Genomic DNA, 23,663 nt, shown 5'->3' with positions numbered 1-23,663 from the left:
ATCTGAGAAATAAATTAGAGTGTTTCTTGAACTCAGATTTAGAAATACAGTTTGGATATTGGAACTGTTATGGGCGTAAGTGAACCTTGTTTGTGAATAAATAGAAGAGAGTGACTATGAAGATAGCAAGGCAGGTGTGAGAGTTGCAGTGACCTAGGGTAGGTGTGCCAATGGGAGGTACCACTTTCTGGTATACTTGGTGATTTTCATAGGATTTATTAGTTTGGGAGATTTTTAAACGTATTGGAGAAATGTCCTAGGACTGTGTTTTATAGAAAGAACAATAACCAGAGGGGCCTTGATTGGTAATCAAGGCATAAAGAACTTATTCCTCTGTTGCATGGGAGGTCTTCTGAGTAAATATATTTTGCTTATGGCTACTAATCAAGGTGATCAAGTGAACTCCAATAGCTAGGTTTAAAAGGACTAGATAATTTCACGATTATTAATCTTATTTGGGTATATGTGATAAAAGAAGGGGAATCACATCTCATGCTCTGATGCATGAGATGATATTTTTAGATTCTAAAGAAAGAACAGATTCCCCAGGTATATATAATTACTTTTTTTTCCCTCTTTGGGTGTTATGCTCTTATAATTGTATTTATTATTATTGTTACTGTTAACACTTTGCATTTCTGTGAAACATCAAAAGCAAAATACTGAATTTTACAGTTTGGTAGTGGGTATGTAGCAGGGCCACTTTCATTAGCATAATATGTCCTACAAGTTTGTTGAAATAATTTATGAGGCTCTTTAGCTACCAGGAGTAAGTGAGGAGGCAGCTAATAGCCTACTTAACAATTTTGCACATTTTTCATATTTTATGATGCATAAATCAGCAATTTGGGCCAATATATAGAGTGCTGACACTTTCTGAGGGGTCTTAAAAGCAGGAAAAAACTCAAGTACATAATTTGTCACATCTGACAAGTAACACTATTTTAGCCTTTCATGTAGGTATAAGTTACTTTAAGGTAAGTACATTTGAAATACTTTTCTATATTTTCATATATTTCTTTTAACCTTTTTCCTAATTAATTTTAGATTAGTCCTATAGGACATACAGTCTTGCACAAATACATGAATATAAAATAGGAGAAGTCTCTCTGATCATTTAACCAGTGTATAAGCTGTGCCTGAAAAGCTGTGCCTGTATAAGCTGTGATAGGCAGGCTCTGTATCTCAGCGTGTGCTACTGTGTTGATGGCAAAATACTACAATAGCAAGAGCTCAGGTTGATGTAAATCTTTCCCCAGTTTTATTGAAGTATAATTGATGTTTGACATTGTATAAGTTTAGAACGTACAACATAATGATTTGATAAATGTATATATTGCAAAATGATTGCCACAGTAAGTTTAGTTAACCATCCATCACCTCACGTAGTTACAAATTTTTTTCCCTTGTGATAACTTTTAAAATCTACTGTCAGCAACTTCCAAATATACAATACAATTTTGTTAGCTATAGTCATGATGTTGTACATTACATCTCCAGAACTTATTTAGCATATAACTGGAAGTTTGTACCTTTTGACCACCTCCACCCATTTTGCCCACCCCCACCTCTGTTTTCCACCAATCAGTCCTGTTGCTATGAATTTGTTTTTTCTTTAATTCCACATATGAATGAGATCATCCAGTATTTGTCTTTCTCTGACTTATTTCACTTAGCATAATGCCCTCAGGGTTCATACATGTTGTCACAAATGGCAGGATTTCCTTGTTTTTTTTTAAATGGCCCAATAATATTCCATTGTGTGTTTGTGTGTGTGTATACATACCATATTTTCTTTATCCATTCATCTGTTGATGGACACTTAGATTATTTCCCTGTCTTGGCTATTGTAAATAATGCTGCGGTGAACATGGGGGTACAGGTATCTCTTTGAAATAGTGATTTTATTTCCTTCTGATGTATACCCAGAAGTGGAATTGCTGGGCCATATGGTAGTTCTACTTTTAACTCTTTTTTAGGAAACTCAATACTGTTTTCCGTGGTGGCTGTACCAGTTTACATTCCACCAGCAGTGCACAAGGGTTCCCTTTTCTCTACATCCTTACCAGCACTTGTTACCTCTTGTCTTTTTTTTTTTTTTTTCACACACACACACTGTATTTTATTTTTACAAGAGATAAATAGACTGACACCAAGCATTGTACATGGATGACCACAACGAAAGCAACAATGATTGCAATTACCAAACATGAAACACACTCATACTATGTCATAATATTGACATTCAGTCCAGTAATCCTCCACTGTAACAGCTCCTTTACTTTGCAGTGAAAATTGAGTTGTATATTCTTTGCCTCTGAGTCCTTGTGGGATTTTTTTTTTTTTTTAAATTCAGACAGAAAGTCACAAAAATTATACTCATCCTCATCAGTTCACTCAGTCCCATGTGGTTAATTTTTTTTTTCCATCTTGATCTTTTGTTAGCACTTTTATGAGTTCATCAGTTTTTCATTAGAGTTCTGAAAATGCTTATTCATTCAGTTCAGCAGTACAGTCAGTTACCAGAAACCTGTACTTGTCAGAGTCTTTTCCATGAATTTCTTGAAGATGAAACCCTTTTATAGGAACATATTTGCAAAATCATCAGAGTACACCCAGAACTGTCTGTAAATGACAAAAGACTTAAAAATGACCACGGTTAAAGATTTGATGAAAGTTCATAATAATGCAGTTGACAAGAAAATTAGTTATTTCTGAGATATACATTTTAAAGTAATAACTAGGATTATTACTTATAACATTATACCAGAACATATAAGATTTTTAGAAATTTCATGTAATGTCTGAAACATTTATATTAACATATTTCCATACATATTTCCATACAAATACAAATATAAGATTTTTAGAAATTTCATGTAATGTCTGAAACATTTATATTAACATATTTCCATACAAATAACCCAATGAAAGTTTAGTATTAGTTGTTTTGTTTGTTTTTTTATACTGCAGGTTCTTATTAGGCATCAGTTTTATATACATCAGTGTATACATGTCAATCCCAATCGCCCAATTCAGCACACCACCATCCCCACCTCACCGCAGTTTTCCCCCCTTGGTATCCATATGTCCATTCTCTACATCTGTGTCTCAACTTCTGCCCTGCAAACTGGCTCATCTGTACCATTTTTCTAGGTTCCGCACACATGCATTAATATACGATATTTGTTTTTCTCTTTCTGACTTACTTCACTCTGTATGAAAGTCCCTAGATCCATCCACGTCTCAACAAATGACTCAATTTCGTTCCTTTTTATGGCTGAGTAATATTCCATTGTATATATGTACCACAACTTCTTTATCCATTCGTCTGTTGATGGGCATTTAGGTTGCTTCCATGACCTGGCTATTGTAAATAGTGCTGCAATGAACATTCGGGTGCATGTGTCTTTTTGAATTACGGTTTTCTCTGGGTATATGCCCAGTAGTGGGATTGCTGGGTCATATGGTAATTCTATTTTTAGTTTTTTAAGGAACCTCCATATTGTTCTCCATAGTGGCTGTATCAATTTACATTCCCACCAACAGTGCAAGAGGTTTCCCTTTTCTCCACACCCTCTCCAGCATTTGTTGTTTGTAGATTTTCTGATGATGCCCATTCTAACAGGAGTGAGGTGATACCTCATTGTAGTTTTGATTTACATTTCTCTAATAATTAGTGATGTTGAGCATCTTTTCATGTGCTTCGTGGCCGTCTGTATGTCTTCTTTGGAGAAATGTCTATTTAGGTCTTCTGCCCATTTTTGGATTGGGGTGTTTGTTTCTTTGATATTGAGCTGAAGGAGCTGTTTATATATTTTGGAGATTAATCCTTTGTCCGTTGATTCATTTGCAAATATTTTCTCCCATTCTGAGGGTTGTCTTTTCGTCTTGTTTATGGTTTCCTTTGCTGTGCAAAAGCTTTGAAGTTTCATTAGGTCCCACTTGTTTATTTTTGTTTTTATTTCCATTACTCTAGGAGGTGGATCAAAAAAGATCTTGCTGTGATTTATGTCAAAGAGTGTTCTTCCTATGTTTTCCTCTAAGAGTTTTATAGTGTCCAGTCTTATATTTAGGTCTCTAATCCATTTTGAGTTTATTTTCGTGTATGGTGTTAGGGAGTATTCTAATTTCATTCTTTTACATGTAACTGTCCAGTTTTCCCAGCACCACTTATTGAAGAGACTGTCTTTTCTCCATTGTATATCTTTGCCTCCTTTGTCATAGATTAGTTGACCATAGGTGCGTGGGTTAATCTCTGGGCTTTCTATCTTGTTCCATTGATCTATGTTTCTGTTTTTGTGCCAGTACCATATTGTCTTGATTACTGTAGCTTTGTAGTATAGTCTGAAGTCAGGGAGTCTGATTCCTCCAGCTCCATTTTTTTGCCTCAAGACTGCTTTGGCTATTCAGGGTCTTTTGTGTCTCCATACAAATTTTAAGATGATTTGTTCTAGCTCCGTAAAAAATGCCATTGGTAATTTGATAGGGATTGCATTGAATCTGTAGATTGCTTTGGGTAGTATACTCATTTTCACAATGTTGATTCTTCCAATCCAAGAACATGGTATATCTCTCCATCTGTTGGTATCATCTTTAATTTCTTTCATCAGTGTCTTATAGTTTTCTGCATACAGGTCTTTTGTCTCCCTAGGTAGGTTTATTCCTAGGTATTTTATTCTTTTTGTTGCAATGGTAAATGGGAGTGTTTCCATAATTTCTCTTTCAGATTTTTCATCATTAGTGTATAGGAATGCAAGAGATTTCTGTGCATTAATTTTGTATCCTGCAACTTTACCATATTCATTAATTAGCTCTAGCAGTTTTCTGGTGGCAGTTTTAGGATTCTCTATGTATAGTATCATGTCATCCGCAAACAGTGACAGTTTTACTTCTTCTTTTCCAATTTGTATTCCTTTTATTTCTTTTTCTTCTCTGATTGCCGTGGCTAGGACTTCCAGAACTATGTTGAATAATAGTGGTGAGAGTGGACATCCTTGTCTCGTTCCTGATCTTAGAGGAAATGCTTTCAGTTTTTCACCATTGAGAATGATGTTTGCTGTGGGTTTGTCATATATGGCCTTTATTATGTTGAGGTAGGTTCCCTCTATGCCTACTTTCTGGAGAGTTTTTATCAGAAATGGGTGTTGAATTTTGTCAAAAGCTTTTTCTGCATCTATTGAGATGATCATATGGTTTTTATTCTTCAATTTGTTAATATGGTGTATCACATTGATTGATTTGCGTATATTGAAGAATCCTTGCATCCCTGGGATAAATCCCACTTGATCGTGGTGTATGATCCTTTTAATGTGTTGTTGGATTCTGTTTGCTAGTATTTTGTTGAGGATTTTTGCATCTATATTCATCAGTGATATTGGTCTGTAATTTTCTTTTTTTGTCTGGTTTTGGTATCAGGGTGATGGTGGCCTCATAGAATGAGTTTGGGAGTGTTCCTTCCTCTGCAATTTTTTGGAAGAATTTGAGAAGGATGGGTGTTAGCTCTTCTCTAAATGTTTGATAGAATTCACCTGTGAAGCCATCTGGTCCTGGACTTTTGTTTGTTGGAAGATTTTTAATCACAGTTTCAATTTCATGACTTGTGATTGGTCTGTTCATATTTTCTGTTTCTTCCTGGTTCAGTCTTGGAAGGTTATACCTTTCTAAAACTTTGTCCATTTCTTCCAGGTTGTCCATTTTATTGGCATAAAGTTGCTTGTAGTAGTTTCTTAGGATGCTTTGTATTTCTGCGGTGTCTGTTGTAACTTCTCCTTTTTCATTTCTGATTTTATTGATTTGAGTCCTCTCCCTCTTTTTCTTGATGAGCCTGGCTAATGGCTTATCAATTTTGTTTATCTTCTCAAAGAACCAACTTTTAGTTTTATTGATCTTTGCTATTGTTTTCTTTGTTTCTATTTCATTTATTTCTGCTCTGATCTTTATGATTTCTTTCCTTCTGCTAACTTTGGGTTTTGTTTGTTCTTCTTTCTCTAGTTTCTTTAGGTGTAAGGTTAGATTGTTTACTTGAGATTTTTCTTGTTTCTTTAGGTAGGCTTGTATAGCTATAAACTTCCCTCTTAGAACCGCTTTTGCTGCATCCCATAGGTTTTGGGTCGTCGTGTTTTCATTGTCATTTGTCTCTAGGTATTTTTTTATTTCCTCTTTGATTTCTTCAGTGATCTCTTGGTTATTTAGTAACGTATTGTTTAGCCTCCATGTGTTTGTCCTTTTTACGTTTTTTTCCCTGTAATTCATTTCTAATCTCATAGCGTTGTGGTCAGAAAAGATGCTTGATATGATTTCAATTTTCTTAAATTTACTGAGGCTTGATTTGTGACCCAAGATGTGATCTATCCTGGAGAATGTTCCGTGCGCACTTGAGAAGAACGTGTAATCTGCTGTTTTGGGATGGAATGTCCTATATATATCAATTAAATCTATCTGGTCTATTGTGTCATTTAAAGCTTCTGTTTCCTTATTTATTTTCATTTTGGATGATCTGTCCATTGGTGTAAGTGAGGTGGTAAAGTCCCCCACTATTATTGTGTTACTGTCGATTTCCTCTTTTATAGCTGTTAGCAGTTGCCTTATGTATTGAGGTGCTCCTATGTTGGGTGCATATATATTTATAATTGTTATATCTTCTTCTTGGATTGATCCCTGGATCATTATGTAGTGTCCTTCCTTGTCTCTTGTAACATTCTTTATTTTAAAGTCTATTTTATCTGATATGAGTATAGCTACTCCAGCTTTCTTTTGATTTCCATTTGCATGGAATATCTTTTTCCATCCCCTCACTTTCAGTCTGTATGTGTCCCTAGGTCTGAAGTGGGTCTCTTGTAGACAGCATATATATGGGTCTTGTTTTTGTATCCATTCAGCCAGTCTATGTCTTTTGGTTGGGGCATTTAATCCATTCACGTTTAAGGTAATTATTGATATGTATGTTCCTATGACCATTTTCTTAATTGTTTTGGGTTTGTTTTTGTAGGTCCTTTTCTTCTCTTGTGTTTCCCACTTAGAGAAGTTCCTTTAGCATTTGTTGTAGAGCTGGTTTGGTGGTGCTGAATTCTCTTAGCTTTTGCTTGTCTGTAAAGCTTTTGATTTCTCCATCAAATCTAAATGAGATCCTTGCCGGGTAGAGTAATCTTGGTTGTAGGTTCTTCCCTTTCATCACTTTAAGTATATCATGCCACTCCCTTCTGGCTTGCAGAGTTTCTGCTGAGAAATCAGCTGTTAACCTTATGGGAGTTCCCTTGTATGTTATTTGTCGTTTTTCCCTTGCTGCTTTCAATAATTTTTCTTTGTCTTTAATTTTTGCCACTTTGATTACTATGTGTCTCAGCGTGTTTCTCCTTGGGTTTATTCTGTATGGGACTCTCTGCGCTTCCTGGACTTGGGTGGCTATTTCCTTTCCCATGTTAGGGAAGTTTTCGACTATAATCTCTTCAGATATTTTCTCTGGTCCTTTCTCTCTCCCTTCTCCTTCTGGGACCCCTATAATGCGAATGTTGTTGCGTTTAATGTTGTCCCAGAGGTCTCTTAGGCTGTCTTCATTTCTTTTCATTCTTTTTTCTTTAGTCTGTTCTGCAGCAGTGAATTCCACCATTCTGTCTTCCAGGTCACTTATCCGTTCTTCTGCCTCAGTTATCCTGCTATTGATTCCTTCTAGTGTAGTTTTCATTTCAGTTATTGTATTGGTCATCTCTGTTTGTTTGTTCTTTAATTCTTCTAGGTCTTTGTTAATCATTTCTTGCATGTTCTCAATCTTTGCCTCCATTCTTATTCCGAGGTCCTGGATCATCTTCACTATCATTATTCTGAATTCTTTTTCTGGAAGGTTGCCTATCTCCACTTCATTTAGTTGTTTTTCTGGGCTTTTTTCTTGTTCCTTCATCTGGTACATAGCCCTCTGCCTTTTCATCTTCTCTATCTTTCTGTAACTGTGGTTTTTGGTCCACAGGCTGCAGGATTATAGTTTTTCTTGCTTCTGTTGTCTGCCCTCTGGTGGTTGAGGCTGTCTAAGAGGCTTGATGGGAGGCTCTGGTGGTGGGTAGAGCTGACTGTTGCTGTGGCGGTCAGAGCTCAGTAAAACCTTAATCCACTTGACTGTTGATGGGTGGGGCTGGGTTCCCTCCCTGTTGCTGTGGCGGTCAGAGCTCAGTAAAACCTTAATCCACTTGACTGTTGATGGGTGGGGCTGGGTTCCCTCCCTGTTGGTTGTTTTGCCTGAGGCAACCCAACACTGGAGCCTACCGGTGCTCTTTGGTGGGATTAATGGCAGACTCTGGGAGGGCTCACGCCAAGGAGAACTTCCCAGAACCTCTGCTGCCAGTGTCCTTATCCCCACGGTGAAACAGAGCCACCACTCACCTCTGCAGGAGACCCCCCAACACCAGCAGGTAGGTCTGGTTCAGTCTCCCCCAGGGTCACTGCTCCTTCCCCTGGGTCCCGATGCACACATTACTTTGTGTGTGCCCTCCAAGAGTGGGGTCTCTGTTTCCCCCAGTCCTGTCAAAGTCCTGCAATCAATTCCCACTAGGCTTCAAAGTCTGATTCTCTAGGAATTCCTCCTCCCGTTGCCGGACCCCCAGGTTGGGAAGCCTGACGTGGGGCTCAGAACCTTCACTCCAGTGGGTGGACTTCTGTGGTATAAGTGTTCGCCAGTCTGTGAGTCACCCACCCAGCAGTTATGGGATTTGATTTTACTCTGATTGCGCCCCTCCTACCATCTCACTGTGGCTTCTCCTCTGTCCTTGGACGTGGGGTATCCTCCTTGGTGAAGTCCAGGGTCTTCCTGTCAATGATTGTCCAGCAGCCAGTTGTGATTCTGGTGCTCTCGCAAGAGGGAGTGAGAGCACGTCCTTCTACTCCGCCATCTTGGTTAATCTCTCTCTTGTCTTTTTGATAATAGCCACTCTGACGAACGTGAGATGATATCTCATTGTGGTTTAGATTTGTATTTCTCTGATGATTAGTGATGTTGAGCACCACTTCATGTACCTGTTGGCCATTTGAACATGTTCTTTAGAAATATGTCTTTTTAGGTCCTTTGCCCATTTTTAAATTGGATTATTTGGTTTTTGCTGTTGATTTGTATGAGTTCCTTATATTTTTTGAATATTAACCCCATATAAGATAGGTGGTTTGCAAATTTTTATCCGTTCCATAGCTTGTCTTTTCATTTTGTTGATCATTTCGTTTGATGTGCAGAAGCTTGTTGGTTTGATGTAGTCTGCTTGTTTATTTTTGCTTTTGTTGCTTGTGCTTTAGGTGTTATATCCAAAAAAAAAATCATTACTGAGACCATTGTCAGGGAGCTTTTTCCCTTTGTTTTCTTCTAGAAGTTTTATGGTATCAGGTCTTACATTTAAGTCTTCAATTCATTTTGAGTTAAATTTGTGAGTGATGTAAGATAGGGATCTAGTTTCATTCTTTTGCATGTGAATATCCAATTTTCCCAGTACCATTTATTGAAGAGACTGTCTCTTCTTCATTGAATATTCTTGGCTCCCTTGTCAAATATTAGTTGTTTTGTATATACATGGGTTTATTTCTGGGTTCTCTGTTCTGTTCCATTGGTTTATGTGTCTGTTCTTTTGCCAGTACCATAATACTGTTTTGATGACTTAAATCTTAAGCAACATTTAGGTTAGCAACTAGAAAGAAGAGAAGATATGAACGTGGTTTATGTTCTGACACCTTAAAATAATCTTTTTCTTTGAAGACTTTGTCGTTAAAAATAACTTTTTTTGAGTTTTTTATATTGTGCTAATGTGAACATTCCAGTAAAATGCTAAATTATCACCCATTAAATATATTTCCCAAGAGCCAGAAATAAGTAATTTTTTTCTCAGCTTCTTGGATTATATTAGGCATTATGATGTTTGGAATTTCTCGGAAGAGTTAGGATATTTCATGTAGCATCCTTTGTAGTAAGCTGAATGCTTTTTTTACCCTTGCTTCTACTTAGTCAACAAAAAAGCCTTATGTAAAACTTTTTGATTATGCTTGGATTTCTATATAATAAAGGTAGACGGAATATATGGTAAACCCACATGTACATATCAGCAGCTTCAACAATTATCAACTCATGGCCAATCTGGCTTCGTTGCTACCCTATCCATGTCCATCATGTTATTTTGAAGCAAATCACAGCCATCGTACCATTTCATCAGCTCTTTCAGTTGGTATCTCTAAAAGATAAGAACTTAAAAAAACAATCGTAATATCATTTTCACCCTAAAAAAATAATGGTTCCTTAATATCATCAAATAGTCAGTGCTCAAATTTCTAATAGTCTCATAAGTTTCATAATTCTTTTAAACAGGACCATACGTGGATGATTGATTAGTATTTCTTTTATTCTTTAAGGTTTCTTCTATGTGATCCACCTCTCTTCCTTCCTTGCAGTTTATTCGCTGAAGAAACCGAGTTCTGAAGAATTTCTGACAGTATGATTTTGCTGACTGCATCTCTGTGATGCAGTTAATGTGATCCTTTGTCCTCTGTATTTCTTGTGAATTGATAACTGAATCTAGAGGCTTGATCAAGTTCAGGTTGAGCTTTTTGTTTTTGTTTTTGGGGTTTTTTTGGCCAGACTACTTAGTAGGTGGTTTAGTCTTCTTCCCATTGGAAGTGTGTAATGCCTATTTATCTCTCTGGGGAGTTGCTGCTATTGAAGCACAATGCCTAGAGCCATTAATTAATTAGGAGTTGCAAAAATGTTGATATTCTAATTTTATCATTTTTCTTCATTTATTATCTGGAATATAAAATATTTTATATTCTTTACAAAAGTAAAGAAAGATTTCCTCATATCCACTAGAGTTTACCTGGAGGTCAGTTTGTATAGGAGAGGTAGGATAAATGCTTGATTCTTTGCCTTCATTTACTAAAAAAAAAATGAGTTTGCTCTCCAGAATCTTCTGGTGTTGGAGAGTGACTTTTTTTTAAGACTGGAAGCTTTTAAGATCTTTATTCTTTAAATTTAGAAATTTTATCAGGGTGTGTCTAATTGTTGATTCCCTCCTCCCCCCCCATCAAAGCCTGGCACTCGAACCTTTCCATCTTCTGTCTCGTATCTCTGCAGTTGTGGAATAGTTGTTCTGCTATCTGTTTAATCATTGCCTTTGCTCTGTTTCTCCCCTTCCACTTTAGCTCCTGTTAACATTTGTTCTCCTGCGGCTGAGTCTTTGCTCCACATTATCTTGTACACATGATTTCTTCTTCGTAGTTATGCTCTGTGTTTCTGAATATTTCTCCTACGTGATCTTTCAGACCATTAATTTGGTCTCCAGTTCTTCAGTTAAGCTATTGAATTTTTATATGTTTTTAGCTCCAAGTCTCCTTAAGTGTTCTTAATAATAATTATTATTAGGACTTCCTTGGTGGTCCAGTGGTAAAGAATCTGCCTTCCAATGCAGGGGACGCGGGTTCCATCCCTGGTCGGGGAACTAAGATCCCACATGCCGCGAGGCAACTAAGCCCACGTGCCACAACTACTTAGCTCGCGTGCCTCAATGAGAGAGCCCACGTGCCGCAAATTACAGAGCCCACGTGTCCTGGAGCCTGCGCGCCACAACTAGAGAGAGAAAACTCGCATGCCACAACTGGAGAGAAGCCAGCGCACCGCAACTAGAGAGAAACCCCAACAGACCACACCGTAACAAGAAAGATCCTGCGTGCCTCAACAAAGATCCCGTGTGCTGCAACTAAGACCCGACGCAGCCGAAAAAAATAAGGAAAATAAATAAATATTTAAAAAACTAAAATAATAACAATATTATTATTATTGTTATTATTTTTTGGCTCAAGCTGATGTTGATCTCCTCTGGCAGTTTTGTTCTGCTAGGGGCCACCTGTTCTGGGTTTTCTGTTTGTTCTTTATCGCTTTAGCCTATCGGGTATGTTGTCGTTTTCCTTTATCTAACTTATGCCTCTTCTTACTTTTGGGGCTCAAGTCCAACATACCTTAAGTGTTAAGTGTTGGGAGGTGCATGAGTCTCAGCCTTCTAAGTCTTCTGTAGAGGAGTAGAAAGCACTCAGCTAAGTAAATTTCCCAGCTCCACTATGACACCTTAGAGGCTGGGAGACCAGTAGGAATTTCAGAATACACAGGCTGGTCTTCTTGGGGGTGGAGGGGATGACCAATTTCTACGGGTTAGTCTCTCTCCCAAGAACTGGGGCATTCCTGCCTTTGCCCCAGGGCTACTTGCTTAGGCTAGAGCCTCCAGTCTCATCCAGGGGGAAAACTCAGCTCTTTTCATCTGGATCCTGAGACCTCAACCCACCCTTCTGGCCCACTTGGATGCTGATTTTAATAACTGCTCAAGGAAAGGTAATTGGTATTTGGATTGGATTTAGGAAGGGAAGACTGCAGGGATGCAATCAAATTACATTTTTTCTTGAACCTCTTGGAAGTCTTAAATTAGACATTTTCAAACTGAGCATACCGTAAAGATCTTTTAGATGAAATATTGCAACAAATATATGAAAAATAGTAACTGTGGAATTCCCAGATACCTGGTATCCTTCCCACGCGATACCTAGTAACCTTCCCATGCCGTCAAGTCTTTGCTCAAGCCTCACCTCAGTGATGCCCATGCTGACCACCCTCTTTATATTTTAACATTCATGCCCTGTCTTTACACTCCCATTCCCCTTACCCTGCTTTGTTTTTTCCCTAGCTCCTAGCACTTTCTTACATACTAGATAATTTACTTATTTATTATGTTCAGTGATGTGCCTAGAACATATGAAACCCAAAATGGATAATTTTTAACACTTCCTCCCCTAAATGATGAAATTATTTTCATAAAAATTTCATAAATGAAATTATTTATTATGCAGACAGTGAAATTTATTGAGATTCATTATTATAAGCGTGGCAGTAAGATAAATAAGAAAAAGGAAATGCACGCTATAGTATAAGGCAGGAAAAAAAGCACAACTGTTTAGCCAGTTTTTTATATCTAGGTAAATGTCTGAACTTTGCTTCTTTGGTTAGAGGCTGATATTTTATGTAATTGATTTCTCGTTAACTTATAAGTGATTTTAAAAAATAATACTGAAAATCTCCAAACATACAATCTAGGCAGCTAATGATAAAATTGCTGATATGTTTTATTCTCTTTTTTGTTATTTAGTTTGGAAACATTTAACAGTTTTAAAAGAATATTTTAATATTAAAGGTATTATTCAAATTTAGTAACATATTCTGAGTGTGAACTGAAATTTGCATTTGCCAAACAAAAATGTTCCATCCCGTTGCTTGCACTTTCGTTGTTTTAAAATTTTAAGCACAAATATAAATGCCAAAAAGAAGGTCCCATAAAATGACAACATTGTAATAACTCACGTTCTGTTTCTTGGTCTTACAGTCCCTGTGCTATCATTGTTTATTTTGAATCTATGGTTTAAATGCAGAAGAGTATCATACCACAGGGTTGAAGTGAAGTGCATCCTAAGAAAGGGTTTGAGACAAGAACTTTGCATTAGGCAAGCTTGAAGTATGTCAAAGCCTTGTGAGCTTCTCTTGAAACAGATGTATGTGGTTAAGTCTGCATGTATGTGGGCCAGCTTTATAACTGGGAGTTTTCCAAATGAATGTCTATGTAGAAAACAACGTTTATTAAAGAATAAATAATAAAAATCTGTTAATTTGAAACTTACGTGTGTATTATTTAAACTCAGCAGTAACTATAGCAATTGTTTAGAACTTAGATCAACAAAAGATTTTTTTCAGGGAGGGGTATTTCATCAGTGACATTGATTAGAATTGCTAGCGCATGATAGTAATAAAAAGCAGCTGCTTTTTAGTCAGTTTGACTATTGTTTATAAATTCTCAGCAAAGCACTCCCTTATTGCCTGTACCAGGGTTGACTGCTCCCACCATTCCACCCTTAGTGTGCCACTAATTATATTTATTGTTTACAGTTTTCTGTACCCTTGCCCTGCATCCCATCCCACATTAGCTCCATGAGGGCAGCTAATGTTTTGTTCAGTGATGTGTCCCATCTAAGAAAATGCTTGGCATCTGTTAGGTGCTCAATAAATATTTGTTGAATGAACAAATGAATCAATGAAGCTCATGGTCAGGGACATTCCCTTCTACGTTTTTTTTTTTTTTTCTTTCCCGAACATTTATAAGAGAGATCAGTACATAGTGAGTACTTTGTTAATATTAAATGACTTAAATGCTTGGTATATGGTCTCTTTTCATGAATTTCCACATGAATTGTAGAATCAGCTTGTTAATTTCTACAAAAGAATTTAGAATTTTTGATTATTACTGCTGTAACAAATTGCCACAAACTTAGTGGCTTACAAAAACCCAAACTTAGCTTGTTTACGCTTTGCACACAGTTCTGGAGGTCAGAAGTCTAAAATAGGTCTTATGAGGCTAAAATCAAGGTGTCAGCAGGGCTGCATTCCTTCTGGAGGCTTTAGGGGAGAATCTGTTTCTTGCCTTTTCCAGCTTCTAGAGGCTGCCTGAATTCCTTGCCTTGTACCACCCTTCCATCTTCAAAGCCAGCAGTCACATTTCCTTCTCTGACTCTGACTCTTCTGCCTCCTTCTTTCCCTTATAGGGACCCTTCGGATTCCATTGGGACCATCTAGATAATCCAGCATACTCTCCTAGTCTCAAGATCCTTAACTTAATCACATCTGCAAAGTCCCCTTTGCCATGTAAGATAAGATATTCATATGTTCCAGGGATAAGGACAGGAACCTTTGGGTGGGGATTATTATTCTGCCTACCTCAGCATCTTAACAGTATTAAATCTTCCTATCCATGAACAAAGTATAACTCTCCTTATATTTACTATGTATTAAATTGCTGTCAGTTTTCAGTGTGCAGATCTTTCACTTCTTTTGTCATATTTATCTCTGAATATTTCATATTTTTCATGCTATTATAAGTTTTGATGTTTCTAAAATTCCAAATCCAGTTGTTCTTTACTAGTTTGTATAAATTTAGTTTTCATTTATTGATCTTGTATCTTGCAGTCTTTCTAAAATTCATTTATTCTAGGGAAATAAATTGGATTTTCTATATAAATGATTATGTTGTCTGTGAATTAAGACAGTTTTTCTTCTACCTTTCCAGTCTGGAGAGGAAAGGCTTTTTATTTCTTTTTCTTGCCTAATTACAGTGGTTAGAACCTCCAGTACAGTGTCGAATAGAAGTGGTGACATTCTTGTCTTGTTCCTTATCTTAGAAAGCTTTCAGTCTTTCACTATTAAATATGATATTACCTATAGTTTTTTCATAGATGCTCTTCATCAGCTTGAAGTTCCTTCAATTCCTGGTTTGCTGATTTTTTTTTTTGTACTCAGGAATGGATGTTGAATTTTGTCAAATGCCTTTTGTATATTCTTTCATCTAGTGAGGTGATCCTATGATTTTTCTCTTTTAGTTTGTTGACATGGTGAATTACATTCAGTTCAAAATACTTCCTGATTTATCTGTTAATTTCTTATTTACCCATGGGTTGTTTAGAAGTACATGATTTAGTTTCAAAATGTTTGGGGACTTTTTCAGAGATATTTCTGTTATTGATTTCTAATTTAATTTGTGCTCAGAGAACATACTTTAAAATTTACTAACACTTGTTTTATGGCCCAGAATTTGGTCTCTCTCAGTAAGTGCTCTGTGTACACTTGAGAAGGATATATATTTTGCTGATATTGAGTGGAGTGTTGTATAAATGTCAATCAGGTCATGTTGGTTGATAGTGTTGTTCACGTCTACTATATGCTCGCTGATTTTCTATGTTTATCAATTATTGAGAGAGGGGTGTTGAAATCTGACTATAATTGTGGATTTGTCTATTTTTCCTTACAGCTCTATCAGTTATTGCTTCATGTATTTTTTATGGTTTTTACAAATATTTTGTTTATTTTAATGAAGCTGGTACTGACGATGTCCATTTAAAACCTATATCCCAGGCCAAAAAGTACAAATAAAGTCAAAAAGAGCAGTGTTCTGTTGTATACACTTCTGCATGAATAACTTTAACTGCTAAGGAAAATTAGAACTTTTCTGGGATCTTCTGACAAGGTTTGTCCTTCATCTTAAAATGCTTTCTCTTCAGTGAAACCATCTTTGGAGCTAGTCATTTATTCTCACCACCTTTGTCATCTTGATTCCAACCTGATATTCCTCTTCTTTTGGTCCAGACCCTCAGATTTTAAAAGTAGCTTCAAGTTAAGGAAAAGTCATTTTTCCACAGTTCAGTTCTCTGAAAAACTTCCATCTGCCGCTGAAAGTCATAGTCCAAGAGTGAAGCAGTCACGTGCTAAAACTTCAGGGCCAGCTGGAAAGTCATTATGAACACTTGCATTAGTCACTGTTATTTATCACAAGCGTGCAAATGCACAGTCCTGGAAAAGGCGGCCTCTCTGTGCACATATGTAATTTTTAAAAAGGAGACGACAATATGAAGGGGGCTGAGGTTTGATCACCAAAAATCAGCACAGTGAAAACAAACAATAATGAATAATCGACACTAGAATGCAAATTACCAGATGTTTTAAAAAGATGCCAGTTTTCAATTCTGTTTTGAACATCACATTACAAAAGAACTATTTTTAAAAATAAAGAATTAGGGAAAATAAAAAAAATAAAAATATCTAAACTGTTGAATGACCCCCTGTTTGTTCCTGATAAACTTCAATCACATCTTCTCCCTCTATTCCCAGTTCTTTTGGAGTATGATTATCAGCAATTCTCTGACCTTCAAAGAGAAACCTGGGTGAATTCATGGGAACTTCCTGTCTTTGACAGTGTGATTCTTTGAGTTTCTTGAGATGTGTTGTCATTTTCACTTTGAAGTAAATCTCACTGCTCTCCTGTCCTGTGACTTTGAGTTTAATATATTCTCCTTCCTTCTTATCCCCCAAGTCCTCAGTTGAAAGTTTTGCCTCCTGGTCAGACATGGTGACGGTGGCTTCCCCCGGGGTCTCCGCACAGCAGCGGCCTTGGGTAGGCAGAACCTTGCCTGCTTCATGTATTTTTCAGCTCTTATTGGGGGCGTGAATGTTTAGGATAATTATGTCTCTTGATTAACGCCTTGTCATTATGAAATGACCTTCTTTATACCTTTTGGTAGTCTTGCCTAAAATTAATAGCTATTCCAGCTTTCTTTTGACTAGTATTAGCATGGTATATATTTTTCTCACCCTTTTGTTTTCACCTGTTCATATTTTTATATTTATATATAGTTGTGCCTTGTCTTCTCATCCTGTTGTCAGATTGCCTTTCATTGGGATGTTTAAGCCATTTACATTTTTTTAAAATAAAATAATTTAAATAAAATAAATAAATTTTTAAATAAAATAAATTTATTTAAAAAAATCTCTTTAGAGGGTGAAAAAAAGAGCAGGAAGGGTGTAAAGAATAAATAAGGAAAGAGAAAAGGATTCTTAGTAATTTTTCATGTATTCTCACTGAAAAATAATGAAGAGAAAATGGGTAGCTGAGAAGCAAAATTAATCCTGATTAAGGCCATTTACATTTAATGTGATCATTGAAAGGGTTAGGTGTAAGTCTGTAATCTTGCTATTTGTCTTGTGTTTATCCCACCTGTTCTTCCCTTTATATTCTGTTCTTCTTTTGGATTCTTTGAGTGTTGTTTTTAATCCCTTACATCAATCTTCTTTTAAAGAAGATATGTAGACAGATAAATAAGTAAATATAAAGAAACAAAATTGGAAAAGGGAATAGGAACTATCTGGTCTGGGTAATGGGGCAGGGAGCTGGTGGCAGTTTTCACTAGGATGGTCAGGAAAGGTGACATTTAAGCATATGACATTTAAGCAAAGACCTGAAAAAGATCAAGGAGTGAGTCATGTAGATCTAGGAGAAGACAATTTCAGATAGAGAAGCCCTGAGTTTTATAATCATGAATGTGCCTTGTAGGTTCAAGGAGCAGCAGAGGCCAGTGCGGCTGGAGCAGAGTGGCCAAAGGGGCGATGAGAGCAGAGAGGTAATGGATTGTGGAACACCTTGCATGAGTCTCTGAATGAGATGGAAAGCTGCTCTAGGGCTTTGAGCTGGAAATGACATGACGTGACTTAGGTTTTAAAAGGATCACTCTGGTTACTGTATTGAGAATAAATTGTGTTGGAAAAGGGGAGCAAGAACAGAAACTAGAAAGCCAGTTAGGAGGTTATTATAATAATCCCACTAGAGATGATGCCAACTCAGACCAGACCTGTGAGAAGTGGTTAGATCCTGCATATTTTGAAGGATTTGCTGATGGATATGTGTATGCAAAAAGTAGAGGATTCAAGAATGATTCCACAGTTTGGCCTAACGAAATGGAAAGATAGAATTATATTCTGAGATGGGAAAACTGTGGGAGTCAAAAGCCTACAACAGCCTGGTCCATGGTAGGTGCTTTGTGTCATGAAAGGCAGTCTTGGGCATGCAGTCTTGCAACCCCCTGTCTTGGCTGTAAGAATGGGCCTTGGGCCTGGAACGCTTACTTAACAAGAAATAGAGTCCTCACAGCCTGTGCTCCTGTGTTCTGCTTAAGCGTCATATGGCACCTGGCCAGCCCCATTGTTGTATCTGTCCCCTGGGGGGAGAAGGAGGAGTCACTGTGCTGTAGCCATGAGGGGCGAGTGCAGGCCAGCTGCCCTGCATGGCTGCCTAGGTGCCCCCTGCGGGCCATGGGGGAACCAGGCCCCAGTACTGATACTGGTCTTGCTCTGTTTCTTCTCTGTGTGAGTCAAGTGCTGTTCCCTCCACTGCTTGACTGTGTTGTTTTCCATGGTGACTCCAGTACCAAGATATAGTGAGCAGAAGTGTTTGGACTTCTACACCTGGTGACAGGCAACAGGTGCCACTTGCTCGACACTTTGTAAATATTCAATGAATGAATGAATGGGAAGGTTTGGACTTCAAGTTAGGGGCTGCTAATTTTGAGATGACTATTAGACCTTGAAGTAGAGATGTTGAGTGGTCAATTAGATGTAAAAGTTTGGGGACTTCCCTAGTGGTCCACTGGCTAAGACTCTGCACTTCCAACTGCTCGAGGAGCTAAGATCCCACATGCCGTGCAGTGCGGCCAAAAAAAAAAATAAATAAGATGTAAAAGTTTGGAGGGCAGGGAAGAAAAAACAATAAAATTATTTGGAAAGAATTGGCATCTCCATAACGAGTGTTTCTACCCAACAAGAGACATATATAAGAATGTTCATAACAGCATTATTTGCAGTAGATTTAAACTGGAAAACAATATTCATCAACAAAAGAATGAAAAAATAAATTGTGGTATAATCATAGAATGGTATTCTACAGTAATGATAACGAATGAACTGAGGTATATGCAACAACATTGATGAAGCCAGACATAAAAGAATTCTGTATGATTCCATTCATATAAATAAAACTAAACTATGGTGTTAGAAGTCAGGATGGATATTGGAGGAGGGAGCAGATAGTGATTGGGAGATAGCACTAGGGTACCTTCTGGAAGGCTTCTGTTTTTTTATCTGAGTGGTGATTGTGTGTTTACTTTGTCATCACTCATTGAACTGTTCATTTGAGTGTTGGACACTTTTGGGGATATATGTTATATCTCTAAAAAAAAAAAAAAAGTTAAACTGTTATGTTAGAATATTGCCTCCCAAAGAATTTGCTTAACAGACTCCAGTTTCAATAGCTATGCTTCGTTCCTAGCTATTCTTGAGGTTTTAAGTGGTCATGAAGCATACAAGATAATCTATTTAAACTATAATGGGAAGAGCGTTGTACAAATAACTGAATTCCTAATATTGGGAAAGAGGATGAATAACAACCACTGAAAGAAATAATGCAGGGTTTAGCATGCCCACCTTGACATCTAAAATGTTATTCGATTTTTAAGTTTGGAATTTAAAGTGAATTAGAGAAAACTCAGTAGGAAATCTTGAGTTTAAATATAGCAGTGAAGCTTCAAACCCCACATATGGAACTATAAGATAGAACATTATTTCTTAATAGAATGCAGTAACCTTATAACGGTATACTTGAGTTAGGTAGTATTAATTATTTTGAGCTTTGAGCATTAAGATGAATCTATAATTTCATCCTATTGTTTATACAAGGATGTTTACCTTTACCGTGTTTATCAATGATATTAAAGACACCTATACAGTGTAGTCACTTAAGACCCAAATCCCACTCTTAAATATCTATGAGTCATGACCTCCTTGACATTTTGCTTTAATTGCCTCAACTCCCCACCACAACTGTAGACCAAATCTAACAAGATAAAATATAATGGGGTAAATGCAAGGTCTTATGTTTAGGTTCAGATGCAGAAAGTAAAAGTATGATTTACCAACAGAGGTGATGAAGTTTCAGGGGGTTTTACTGATGTAAGATCACTCTTCAATGGGACTACCCCCTCAAAAGATAAATGTAATTGTAGGCTTCATTACTGCAAGTAATGGAGATAATTGGATCACACCAAGAATATTATGGTCAGTTTGGGGCACCCTATTTTTAAGAGTGACATTACAAATTAAGGCTCATCCAGAGGAAACACCAAGTTTTGAGGGGTTGTGAAAAATGGATTATGTGGCTAAAGAAACTGACTCTGTAGTCTGACAACAACCTGTAAAGCATTATCCCCATTTTACAGAAAGGAAACTGAGGCTCACAGATAATTCATGGTTTATTAAAATGTAATTCAAAAGTGGTTGGCTCAGGCCCCATGTCTCTTGATTCTTCATTTACTGTTGTTGTTTCAAAATATTGGTTTTAGTTATATTTTATAAAAGCCTGGCTGTTAACCCTTATATGAGGAAAACTTGAAACTATAGGGGAATGATTACGGATTAAATGAGGGAAAGGGAACATTCAGAGTGGGAAGATCAGTGTGAGAAGATAGTTTGGTTATAAGTTTATTAGTATTACAGAAATGTCTTATACACATTTCTCTCTTTTTCAAGGTTTTTGACTCCAGTGAAGAATCTGGGCATCTTGTTCTCACCATAGTTATATCGGGTCATTTCTTCATTTCCCAAGGACAGACACTGTTGGTAGGTTTTATGCGTATAGTTTAATATGTAGGTATGTTTATCTTTGTAGCTTTACATTAATTTTGTATCCTCAAGGTTCTCCAGTCTCATTGAAATTCATCAAATTAACAAATTCAACAAATTAAGCATTTATTGAATGTTCTATAACAGTGGGAAATAAAAAAACATAATGAATATTTCCTGCCCTAAAGGGGTTTAGGGTTTTGTTGGGAGTCAAAGTGGATCAAAGGATTGAGATTAATCGGTGTTATAAAGGATTCTTCGTTGGGGAGATTGGGTTGAAGACAGGTTAGATTTATAGAGAGATGGGTGTGGGTTTTCCGGATAGAATAAAGAGCATATGTAGAGGGATAGATTTGAGAAAATAGCTAAAAGAAAACTTGAAGCATGCTATTATCAATTGATAGAGTCCTCTATAAAACTCTAATTTTATTTTATTTTATTTTTTATTAAAGTATAGTTGATTTACAAGGTTGTGTTAGTTTCTGGTGTACAGCAGAGTGATTCAGTTGCACATATATATACATGTTCTTTTTCATATTCTTTTCCATTATAGGTTATTATAAGATATTTAATATAATTCCCTGTGCTGTACAGTAAATCCGTATTGTTTATTTTATATACAGTAGTTTGTATCTGCTAATCCCAAACTCCTTATTTATCCCCTCACATTTCCTCTTTGGTTACCATGAGTTTGTTTTCTATGTCTGTGAGTCTGTTTCTGTTTTGTAAATAAGTTCATTTGTATCATATTTTAGATTCCACATATAAGTGATCATATGATATTTGTCTGATTTACTTCACTTAGTATGATAATCTCTAGGTTCATCCATGTTGCTGCAAATGGCAAAATTTCATTGTTTTTTATGGCTGAGTAGTATTCTGTTGTGTGTGTGTGTGTATATATACCACATCTTCTTTATCCATTCAGCTGTCGATGGATATTTAGGTTGTTTCCATGTCTTGGCTGTTGTGAATAGTGCTGCTATGAACATAGGGGTACATGCATCTTTTTGAATTAGAGTTTTGTCCAGGTGTATGCCCAGGAGTGGGATTGCTGGATCATATGGTAGTTCTATTTTTAGTTTTCTGAGGAACCTCCATACTGTTTTCCATAGTGGATGCACCAACTTACATGCCCACCAACAGTGTAAGAGGGTTCCCTTTTGTCCACACCCTCTCCAGCATTTTTCATTTGTAGACTTTTTAATGATGGCCATTCTGACCGGTGTGAGGTACCTCACTGTAGTTTTGATTTGCATTTCTCTAATAATTAGTGATGTTGAGCATCTTTTCATGTGTCTACTGGCCATCTGTATGTCTTCTTTGGAGAAATGTCTATTAAGGTCTTCTGCCCATTTTTCGACTGGGTTGTTTGTTTTTTTTGTTGTCGAGTTGTATTAGCTGTTTGTATATTTTGGAGATTAAGCCCTTGTCAGTTGTGTCATTTGCAAATATTTTCTCCCATTCCATAGGTTGTCTTTTTGGGTTTTTTTTATCGTTTCCTTTGCTGTGCAAAAGCTTGCAAATTTGATTAGGTCCCATTTGTTTATTTTTGTTTTTATTTCTATTGCCTTGGGAGACTGACCTAAGAAAATATTGCTACAATTTATGTCAGAGAATGTTTTGCCTATGCTCTCTTCTAGGAGTTTTATGGTGTCATGTCTTATGTTTAAGTCTTTAAACGGCCTTTGTTTTAAAGTATGTTTTGTCTGATATGAGTATTGCTACCCCTGCTTTCTTGTCATTTCCATTTGCATGAAATATCTTTTTCCATCCCCTCACTTTCAATCTATGTGTTTCCTTCGCCCTAAAGTGGGTCTCTTGTAGGCAGCATATTGTAGGCTCTTGTTTTATTATCCAACCTGCCACTCTGTGTCTTTTGATTGGAACACTTAGTCCATTGACATTTAAGATAATTATTGATAGATATGCATTTATTAACATTTTAAACCTTGTTTTCCAAAAGCTCTAATTTTATAAAAATGCATACATTCTTTATTCTGAATATACGTAAACACACACATATTGTAGGAAACTTTTGGAATGAAGAAATATATAAAGGAGAAATAAGAATCTCCTTGCTTGAAAGTTCATTTTTTTAATTGAAGTATAGTTGACTTACAATATTGTGTTAGTTTCAGGTGTATGGCAAAGTGATTCAGTTTTATATATATATATATATAAATATATATATATATATATATAATAAATATATATATACACACACACATATTTTCAGATTATTTTCCATTATAGGTTATTACAAGATATTGAGTATAATTCCCTGTGCTATACAGTAAATCCTTATTGCTTATCTGTTTTAAATATGGTAGTGTGTCTATGTTAATCTCATACTCCTAATTTATCCTCCCCTCCCCCTTCACCTTTGGTAACCATAAGTTTGTTTTCTATGTCCGTTAGTCTGTTTCTGTTTTGTGAATAAATTCATTTGTATTATTTTTTAGATTCCACATATAAGTGATATCATATAATATTTGTTTTTCTCTGTCTGACTTCACTTAGTATGATATTCTCTAGGTCTGTTCATGTTGCTGCAAATGGCAAAATTTCATTCTTTTTATGGCCGAGTAATATTCCATTGTACATACCACCTCTTCTT

At 36.5% G+C, this 23,663-nt stretch overlaps 2 protein-coding genes across 3 annotated transcripts in view; one reads left to right on the top strand and one right to left on the bottom strand.

The window, feature by feature from the left end:
• REC114 (REC114 meiotic recombination protein) overlaps window positions 1–23,663 on the top strand; it is a 110,573-nt gene that overhangs the window by 14,397 nt on the left and 72,513 nt on the right. For both annotated transcript variants that reach the window (XM_059912795.1, XM_059912794.1), the window contains exon 2: window positions 20,951–21,040. In XM_059912795.1, the coding sequence (XP_059768778.1) occupies window positions 20,951–21,040 (90 nt within the window). The remainder of the gene's footprint in view (window positions 1–20,950; window positions 21,041–23,663) is intronic.
• Window positions 16,620–17,001, bottom strand: LOC132360394 (small ubiquitin-related modifier 1-like). Its single transcript, XM_059915463.1, has one exon. It carries the CDS (start codon window positions 16,943–16,945, stop codon window positions 16,640–16,642), a length of 306 nt encoding a protein of 101 aa, XP_059771446.1. The 5' UTR covers window positions 16,946–17,001; the 3' UTR covers window positions 16,620–16,639.

The sequence above is a fragment of the Balaenoptera ricei genome, chromosome 2 (genome assembly GCF_028023285.1).
Source record: "Balaenoptera ricei isolate mBalRic1 chromosome 2, mBalRic1.hap2, whole genome shotgun sequence".
In the NCBI taxonomy this organism is placed as follows: domain Eukaryota; kingdom Metazoa; phylum Chordata; class Mammalia; order Artiodactyla; family Balaenopteridae; genus Balaenoptera; species Balaenoptera ricei.
This window is presented reverse-complemented; position numbering and strand designations above follow the sequence as displayed.